Source organism: Cryptotermes secundus, unplaced genomic scaffold (assembly GCF_002891405.2).
Source record: "Cryptotermes secundus unplaced genomic scaffold, Csec_1.0 scaffold227, whole genome shotgun sequence".
NCBI classification, from domain to species: Eukaryota; Metazoa; Arthropoda; class Insecta; order Blattodea; family Kalotermitidae; genus Cryptotermes; species Cryptotermes secundus.
The window spans coordinates 96,785-107,047 of NW_019731977.1; the positions used below are offsets into that span (position 1 = coordinate 96,785).

The window sequence follows — 10,263 nt, forward strand, 5'->3', positions numbered from 1 at the left end:
CCCCATTTGTGCTTCTATCCTGATACTACTGTATATTAATGTGTATCTTGCCACTGTCTGCGATTCATATCTGGCTGTTAGTATGTAGGTCCAAGTTTCCAGTGACACATGAGACGCACAAAGAAAGCATTCATAGGGCTCTATATTCCCTTATTTTTCTCTCTTTCAGATTCGGGATCAATTGTATTTAACGAAACGTCCTACGGAAAACGCAGCTTCGAAATGTCCCTGATATTCATGTCACTACTCATATTCTCTGTGTTGCTCGGTGTGATTTATTGTTGGAGAAGGCGACATCTGCTGAAGTTAGCTGCAAACTTGCCTGGCCCCCCCACAGTTCCTCTCTTCGGAAATGCTTTGGAATTCAGATCCAAAGATTTCGCCCAAAACTTTTGGACATTTATTGGTTTCATGCAAAATTATGGGCCTGTGGTGAGGATCTGGTTGGGGCCTCAATTGATAATTGCAATTAGTGACCCACATCATATTGAAAAACTTGTAGCACACGATAAATTCTGTACAAGGGGCCCCTTTTTTAGAATCCTAATGAAATCGATGTTTAGGAACGGGCTGTTAGCCATTGACGGAGAAATTTGGAGAAAACACAGGAAAATCGTTACAGCAGCATTTCAGAATAATATCCTAGATAAATTTGTGGACAATTTCGCAATGTATAGCTGTATTTTAGCGGATCGGTTGGATGAAATATCTGACGGAAAGTTTCATAACATTTACATGTTCTTTTGCCAGTGTACCTTGGATGTGATTTGTGACACTGTATTTGGATATAAACTAAACGCCCAAGCTAATAACAGAACTGAGGTCGTTAATAGTATCTTAGGCATATTAGATCATGTTGTTGAGCATCTTGTGAGACCATGGTTACATTTCGATTGGGTTCACAAGTTGACTAAATCGTGTGCAAAGTACACAGATGCGATCGAACACCTAAATAGCATTATAATTGATTCAATCTCACTGAGAAAAGAGAAACATGCACTAATGTTAGCTTCAGGGGAGGACATTCAGCTCGACAAAATGAAAAATCCCCTACTACTTGATACGTTATTGTTAAATGAATCTCTTAACATGGATGATATTCTCGGAGAGATAAGTTCAATTGCAGGGGCAGGGGCGGAAACCACATCATCTACCTGCTGTTTTGTCCTGGCACTCCTGTGCGAGCATCAGCATATCCAGGAGAAAGTGCTAGAGGAACAGAAGGTCATATTTGGGGAAGATATTCAACGACCAGTTACAAGGGACGATCTGCCCCAAATGATATACTTGGAGCAGGTAAGTAGTCTGCTCATTTTAAAATTGAAGTCGGTTCTGTGGGCATGAAGACCACTCGGCAAGTAAAATGTCTCTGGTAAAAAGGGAGCAGTAGCAGTTTATTTTGGGCTACCGGTCCTAGATTCATGGTTCAAAACAGACAATAATAAAGCAATAGGCAAAACCAGAAATAAACATATTTTATATGCAACACTAAGATGTACCTCAACTCACAACGAAAGGAGAAACAGCTCAATAACACAGATTCTTAACGAACTATATAAAAAAGGGGGAACAACACTACCCGGATATCTAAGTACGGCAATATCACTCCAAATTCCCGCTGATAGAAGATGCAGGAAGACACGAAACTTAGCGTTCAAGATTTTAAATACTAAAAATTGTAATAATGTTTAACTCGACCACATTCTATCCTAATTAAAATCTTTATATAAACTTTGATCCAACTTGATGTACTGTGATCAATGTAATAGTATTTCCTCATCATGTTGTTATGCCTTCTGAAGATGGTCATAACTGACAGATACATGTAAAGGTATTCAAATAAATATACAGTTGAGTCACACTGGACTCACTCACTCACTCAAGGAGCTGAGCCCTTCTTGAGAAGCTGCCAATTCTGCAGCTACTCAAGAATTTCCCAGCATTTTATGGAACCCGAAGGTTCATTGTCGTGTTCTCAAGAGTCTTCCACCGGTCCCTATCCTGAGCCAGATCAATCCAATCAATCCCATCCTCTCTCTCTGAGATACATTTTAATATTGTCCACCCATCTACGCCTTGGTCTTCCCTGTGGTCTCCTTCCTTCCGGTTTTCCCACCAATATCCTCTATGCATTCCTCCTCTCTCTCATTCGTGCCACATACCCTGCCTACCTCAGCCTCCTTGACTTCGTCCTTCCTTGGAGAAGAGTATACGTTATGAAGCTCCTCCTCATTATGCAGTTTTCTCCAAACTCCTATCACTTCAGCCCTCTTCGGTCCAAATATTCTCCTCAACACCCTGTTTTCAAACACCCTCAGTCTATGTTCCTCCCTTAACGTCAGAGACCAAGTTTCACACCCATACAGAACCACAGTCAAATTATAGTTTTGTATATTCTAATTTTTATGTTTTGGGTCAGCAGACGAGAAGACAAAAGGTTCTAGATTGGTTGGTAGCAAGCATTACCCGAGTTCAATCGCCTTTTAATATCCTCCTGAATCAGGTTTCGATCTGTTATCGTTGATCGCAAATATCTGAACTGTGCCACATTTTCAAAACCTCTGTTACCTATCTTTATATCATGATTTTGTCCTGCATTTTGGTGACGAGACAGCAACATATACTTAGTTTTCTCTGTGTTTACTTCTATACCAACCTCCTTACTAGCGTCAATTAGAGTTTGTGTGTTTCTGTTTACAGTCACACTGGACGGTGTTGTCAAACCATTCTAAAATATTCTTGGTGTATTTAGCGACGATTTTAGTAGGTCGGATTATAATAACGTCGATCCATAGAATGATTCGAGCAACGCTATAGAATGAGGAAATAGTGACCCAATTTAAGGTACTATCCCAACATACGTGTTGAGGAGGAAAAACACGAGAAATTTTATTCGAGATAGCCAAGTCTCAGGTACAAGATTTTAACACTGGGCCACCCGAATACAAGCCAGGGGTTCTACCCGCTCGACGGCAACATCCAGCCTATCAGCTACTGATAATGTGTTTCTTCACTGTGCAGGTGATCAAGGAAACTCTGCGTCTCTACAGTCCACTTTCCTTTCATTATCGGCAGACTGTGGATAATGTCGACTTAGGGAATGGCTACGTTCTCCTAGCTGGAATTCCTGTAATCGTAACAGCTTATCTTACACACCGGAACCCGGAGTATTTTCCTGACCCGGAGCGCTTCGACCCGGATCGCTTCTTACCTGAGAATTCAACTGGTCGACATCCGTACTCCTATATTCCGTTCGGACTTGGCCGAAGGTTATGTGTGGGTCACAACTACGCCATGATGGAAACAAAGACAATTTTGTCTACAGTTCTGAGAAAATACCGCGCCTGCGCAGTTGAAGGCGGCATTCGTGCTTTGGAGAAAAGCTTTCGTTTCGGACTTATACAGAAACCCGTTCAAGGATTCAGGATCAGTTTGGTACCAAGATGAGCCGCGTAAAGATTCTTATGTGCTTCTGGTACCAAGAAACGTCACTTGGGAGTTCTCAGTTGTACTGACATCTGTATCTCTCACGTAGAAGCACCATGTAGCTCTCCTTATCTAAATATAATAATTAATAAGTATTAACAATTATCTTAATAAGAGTATTAAGCAGTTTAACATGTACGGGGTAAGTCATTTGATTGTCTTTATGTGTTTCAACTCATATGAGTCACGTTCAGAAAGCACACATTATAAGGAAGTGCCTTAAATTTGGTTTAAAATTACGATGTATAAAACAGGTAAAACTATCCCTGCCCAGAAGGAAANAAAGTAAAACTATCCCTGTAGCAGGCCCTGAAGGCCCATATGGTTGTGAGATGTCCAGGTTCCCATATTTTCTGTAGACAATGGGCTCACAGATGGCGATAAGGTTGTCAGCCTTGCGCGCCTGCCGCCCTTTACCCCCCTCCCCCCTAGGAAGATTTCTGGTACTTCTATTAGAGGTCGAGTCGACCCCAGGGCCATAGTGCGGCTGGAAAGATTAGATCAATTGAAAAAAATCATTTAATCGGGACTCGAACCCGCAACATTCCAGCTTGTAGCATAGTGCCTCAACCAACTACGTTACCGAGAATTGTAATCAGATATCACGTAATGCACCGGCAGCTTTGCGTTATGTCTCCTTCTGTTTATGCAGCAACAGCTTCTGGAAGTTCCAGCCCTGACGTTCGATCTACCACAGCTGATGTTACGGATGCAAATGGTATAACGTAGCTGTCTCATTTACATACATAAAGCGAACAAAAGTTCTGTGCTGTTCCGAAGAAGCAAGAGCAGGATATATCAGCGGTGTGAGTGGAACCGGGATGGAAGGGAATCGAAGGCTCCTTTTCTACTGGCGTTTGGGGCGCGGCGTAGCAAACCACTGATTCAAACACTGCTATTACCACACACCCACAACATTGGAGAAAGGTTCACACTGTAAACGCTAGTGGAAAATGGGCGTAAGATGAGAAGCTAGCAAGCAGAAATACGATCATGTCTGATAAGAACTAAATTATTATATCCTTAATCTTTTATCGGCAGCGAGTCTTTCCTCTACATTTAACAACGCAATGACTGACCATTTGATTACATCCCACTTTGTACATTCAGGCATAGCCGAGAGATCAATAATGAAAATAAACTCTGAGAAATATGAAAGAGTGCACTGAATTTAATTAGTTCAAAATAGGGATAAATTTGGTGGAACCGGGGTATCTCAGTATGTACATCATCTGGGTTGAACAGCCAAAGTTCGATTCCAGACAAGGGCAAGAGTTTATTATCCTCTCCATGTTGTCCACATAGGCTCTGGAGCTCAACTAGCCTTCTATTCAGTGTGTACCGGTGATTCTTTTCCTGGAGGTAAGGCGGCTGGAGCGTGAAATTCACCACTCACCTCCATCTAGCGCCAAGGTAAAGAATGGCGGAGTTATAACTCCACTTCCCCAGAAGTCTTCTTGGCATGGAGTTTAATTCATTGTGTACAGTGACAAATTTGCCTCTTCTTTAAACTTCAAGATGAACGCAGAGGTGGTCCTTGCTTCCACGAAACGTAACACATAAAAACAAAGAACGTTCTGAAGAAAGCATTCTTCTGGGATTTGGCACCGTGTATATGTGGTGTTAACCGACGTTTCGGAGGAACGTCGGTTAACACCACATATACACGGTGCCAAATCCCAGAAGACTGCTTTCTTCATAGTCACCGCCGTGAAAGCCTCAAATCTTACAAAGAACATTCTGACCATCTAAGACGCTATTAACGTATCAACGAAGATTCTGCTACATTCAATTAGTTCAAAAGCAAAATATTAAATGAAATAATTGTTTTGACCACCTCTCAGATAGTAACATAATTAAACAGGCGTTGTGGTATAGGTAATTCGTCTACCATGAACAAGATGGTCGTTATGGAATCTCGAGGGACCGAAACTAACGTAGGAGGCTTGAAGTTCAGGTCGTTCCATATTCGAATTTCGGTCCTGACATCACCTATCGTAAAACATGCTATTTAAGGATTTTCCTCTGTCCTTCAAGTAAATTCTGGGATGAGCAGGAACAGTCACAGCCCACACACACAAACACACAGGTTCGCGCTCGCGCAAGAGAATCAACCACACGTCCCAGGACACATACAGATACACACCACCAGTAAACAAATACGCTATATTAAGAGAGGTTCCACATGACACGGCCTTTTACTTTTTGACTTTAAAATTTCCTTTTTTTATTTATTTATTTTTAACCCAATAAAAATAACAAGTTTTGCAAGCGTAAATAATTTAATACATAATGTACGATCAATGTGTGAACAGTGTAAGAGTTTACGTGTAACAGCATACACACCTGACGATGGTCCTTGCGAGACCGAACCATGTCGTATAGTAATGCAAGAAGGACATTAATTAGGATTGGTAACACCAGGAACGGCAGAAAGAAACCTGCACTGAAGACTGCATATGTGTGATTGTGTGTGAGGTAAAGCTGTTCCTGTATTAACTAATTAAGCACTACACCATGAAGGCGTATGCGGGATTTTATGTATAGAATCACACTTTCTTGGCCTCAGCACTAGTTGGAGATGAGTGGTCAGCTTCACACCCCGGCCGCTTTACCCCCGGTACCCATTGTATAGGAGGCTGAGTGGGCCCAGAATCGTTCTGGGTGAAGTGGAGAAGAGAAAATTCTTGACCCTACCGGAACTCGGACTCCAACCCCTCGGTCGTTCAGCCCTAGCCAGGCGCTATACCGACTACTCTATCCCGGCTATGTGTATATAAGTGTACCAGTTAAAAGCCCCATTACTTTCAAGTAATACTTCATGATATTTGTGTTATTGGACACTGCACGGGATATGTAGGTGCAAGAAGCTTTCTTTGTTGAATACGCCTACAATAGATATGTGTTCATGCTTGCTACCTGCTTCACATCGGTTTCTTACTTGTGTTATTCTTCGACCCTGAAAATGGAGACGACATGTTCCTCCGAAACGTCAGGTGACTTTCAGCGGACTACATGGTGTTGTATTTCTTGTGGTAGAAATTTTCGTATCACCGTTGTGAGAATCGTAAATCTAGGTTATTTTCCTGACCAATGGTGACGTGTCACCTTAGCACAACCGATCTGCACGCTAGCGCCATCCATTGATGCTCCTTGTAAGCACTACAAGTCTCCTACCTAGCATCCGATATTTGAGGGCATTTCTTTCGTAGTTTTTTCTTTTGCTTCCTAAAATACTTGTTTATTTTGTTATTTATTTAACGACACTGGCAACAGCTCAGATTATACAGCGTCGAATGAAGGAATGGTTAGCATATAACGAACGATATTGGAAGCGACGTGAAATGAAGCGGCTATGAACTAATTTAAGGTACCACCCCAGCATTTGGCCAGAAAGTACTGGGGGAAACCACGCAAAACCTCAGTCAGGTTGGTCGGCGTTCCCGCCGAAATTCCAACCGGACACTTCTCGAATATATTCAGAAACATTGCAGCTTCTATAATGCTATGTCTCTCTCTCTAGAAATACGTGTATACCTTCCCACCCCTGTAATTGTGTCCGCAGCCAGCTTGGAGTTTCCTGCAGTCATCATTTCATCTTTTAACTTTATCAGCCTTTCACTGCCCTTTACCCCCCCCCCAGGAAGATTCCTGGTACTCATTTCTGTTAGTGGCTGAGTCGGCCCCATGACTATAGTGCGGCTGGAAAGATTAGGGCAAATGAAAAATTCAATGACCTCATCGGGATTCGATTTCGGCATCATTAAATAGCCCACGAAAGAAAGCATTCCACTGTCGACTGCTGGCTGGAAATATGCATCCTCACCCACTGTCTGTCTGATTCAGCCTAGTTACCTATGATAACATTTCATATTATGCAACCATCTTTATTTGTGCAGCATGCAATCTACAACTAAAGTGAACTCAGTGGCGAAGGGAACATTATGAACATAGATATATTTCAAATGTTTTGGAAAGTGCTGCCGTCTATAGCCTTGATACATGAACAGCCTTGCCAACGGAATGCGACGTTCAGCTTTGAGGCAAGCGTCAATCTCAACTTTTCTGTAAATATATTTTACGTGTTGTTTATCGCTTTTACAAATGTCCCTTTGTCTCTCAGAGACGCTCAGTTAAATTTCGAGGACAACGTACGGCCACACAAGTGACGCTCACACGTGCCAATCCGGTGTGGCTCATTACGGTAGCTTCGTGCTTGACGTAGGCAAGACAATTTCTGGTGTTGCATGGCGTAATTAGCCTTCCTATCGCACAATGTACTACTTGGACCAACATGCGAGGTATTGACTGAACCGATGCGGTGTTTGCTGTAATCTCAAGCAGCTCTGATGGCCGCCCAGATATTATTTAGAAATCTTACCCCTTCTGATTTTAGAACAGTTGCTCACGTATTACGAACCTGCAACTGGAGGACTGGTCAGATAATGTCCCACAGTTGTCAGTATTGGATTTACTGAACCTTAACTTTTTTTTTAATTCGCATAGTGGGAGGAGGCGTTCAGCTGAGTCCACTCGGCACGTCGGCCACTGAATGGTCTATTGTACCTGTCCCGGGTGATTATGATGATGAAGAATTTGGTGGAATGACGACTGACAGGGGAAACCGAAGTATTCGGAGAAAAACTGTCCCAGCGCCACTTTGTCTACTACAAATCCCACTTGAACAGACCCATGCCCGAACCCGGGCCGCTGCGGTGGGAAGCCAGCGACTAACCGCTTGAGCTATGGCGCGGCCTTAATTCACCTTAAATAGTATATTAGTTCTGTATCACAATAGCCACTAAGTACTGCTGTTAGTTATTGAGTAATTAAAGGACTGTAAAATTGCTACAGTTTCACAGTTATCAGTCATTTAATTGTGGCTGATAAGGTTAAGTGAATAAGTACGGGATATTAAGGGCATGGGGCGGAGATGGGGTAAACGAGAAATAGATATGTGATTTCGTTCCAGGACACGAAACAGATGAGCTGGGATAGCGCAGTCAGCATAGCGACTGGCTATGGGCTGGACGAGCAAGGGGTCGGAGTTCAAATCCCGACTGGAGCAAAAATTTTCATTTCCCCGTGTCGTCTTGTCTCTGGGGCCAACACAGCCTCATGTACAATGGGTACCGGGTGCTCTTTATCCAGGGTGTAACCGCTGCTCGATGTCTCCACTACTGGCCCAAAGTTGATGAGCGCCACTTCGTAACTGCACTCTCACCTACCTTTTGTTAAACTCGATTATTATCTTCTCTCTGGTACTAAATTTTATCTCAGGGTTATTTGATTTATAAAGAGGTGAGGTTTGTTGGTTCGGTAGAGCTGAGGTTGTCTTATCTCAGAGCCTTGAACGGGCCACAACTCGAAGAAGCAAGAAATAAACAGAAACTACAAAAGCACATACCAAGTTTAGTTGTACGTGTATTATTATTATTAAACAATTGTTTAGTCACTGCTTAACACTGTACAACTGACCAACACCAGTATGCGTGTACTTTTACTTCTTGTTTCTACAAGATCCGGAGTGTAACTTTTACGTCTGATTTCTACGTAGGCCGGTGTGTGACTTTTACGTCTGATTTCTTCAAACGTCTGATTTCTTCAAAGGCCGGTGTGTGACTTTTACGTCTGGTTCTTACGAGGGCCTGTGTGTGGCTGTCCCCCTTTTCTTCCTTGTACTTATATGCCGCTTCAGTAGACCTCTTGACTCCTATCAGGATCGTGTTACAATAACTGAGGCAACCGGAAACTGCACACTTGAAGTTAGTCCACTGCTCGAAATCAACAGCACAACTTCCACTCTCCATAAATTGTTTATTTCAGGAGCGAAATATTGTAACTTCTTTGCAAGCACGGGGTAATGTGGCCCTTTATTATTATCAAATTTTAACGATTCAAAGTGAAGTGCTGATGAATTTGATAAATTTAGAGAAACGTGAGGAGTGCAGCCCAATGACGTCTGCCTCCGATTAATTCAAAACGCCAGTTTTCTGAAGACTGGTCTTCTGGGGGATCATCGCTTCATCCCCCAAGAGGGATTTGAATGACGGCCTCTCTCCTAGACATGAATTCATTTCCTATTGTCTGATTTTAACTAGCCAAACTCATCATGCAGTCAGCACAAGCCAATCACATAACGAACTTTGAGAATAAAACAGTTCCAAAGATATCGAACTCGGAACCCCACATGTGAGCGCGGTTATTTTCTTTACTTTAGGGTCCACTTACACTTCATGACAGTTACGCATGTCAACAAAACAAAATTCGCATCTTCGGAAAACTAGAGACTTGTCTCCCGTCGTGACCTTGTCCCCTTCCGGTCATCCAAACTGAATGTAAGGTAGCTGCTTTCCGTACAGATACGAAAAACAAGTCATGAAATGCTAATACAGTAGAACTTGGTTATAACGTCATCAAAGGGACCTAAAAATAGTGTCGTTATAAACGAATGTCGTTGTAACCGAATGGGCACTTACACAGTAGCCTTATGTTAGTCACGTAAAAATCTACCAAAATCCGAGTTAAAATGTTGCATTTTTAGTGAAATACGTAGTTAAGTACAGACTAACGTAACATTAACGTGGAATTGCCCAAATGTGTAATATCAAAGACATATTACAGCGCTTTTCACTGACAATACACACCGCACTAATACTGTATATTAAAGGTAGGCCTACTCACCAAATTACAGTAGATTACATCAATTGTTGTGCCTTACTGTACCTAGATACGAGTACAGTAATCAGTTATCTTCATCTGTTTCCTGTTACTTGC

At 42.3% G+C, this 10,263-nt stretch overlaps 1 protein-coding gene across 1 annotated transcript; it reads left to right on the forward strand.

Moving 5' to 3' along the window:
• Nucleotides 1-222: 222 nt before the first annotated feature.
• LOC111867362 (cytochrome P450 4C1) lies at nt 223-3,447 on the forward strand. The gene is made up of 2 exons (XM_033752657.1): nt 223-1,296; nt 3,022-3,447. Exons 1-2 carry the CDS (start codon nt 223-225, stop codon nt 3,445-3,447), a joined length of 1,500 nt encoding a protein of 499 aa, XP_033608548.1.
• Nucleotides 3,448-10,263: the final 6,816 nt, after the last annotated feature.

What these genes read in the sequence shown, in the direction of transcription:
- LOC111867362 (XM_033752657.1), top strand. Translation starts at nt 223, where the DNA reads ATGTCCCTGATATTCATGTCACTACTCATATTCTCTGTGTTGCTCGGT. An exon ending in AAATGATATACTTGGAGCAG is followed by an intron (nt 1,297 to 3,021) that starts GTAAGTAGTCTG and finishes TTCACTGTGCAG; the next exon opens with GTGATCAAGGAAACTCTGCG.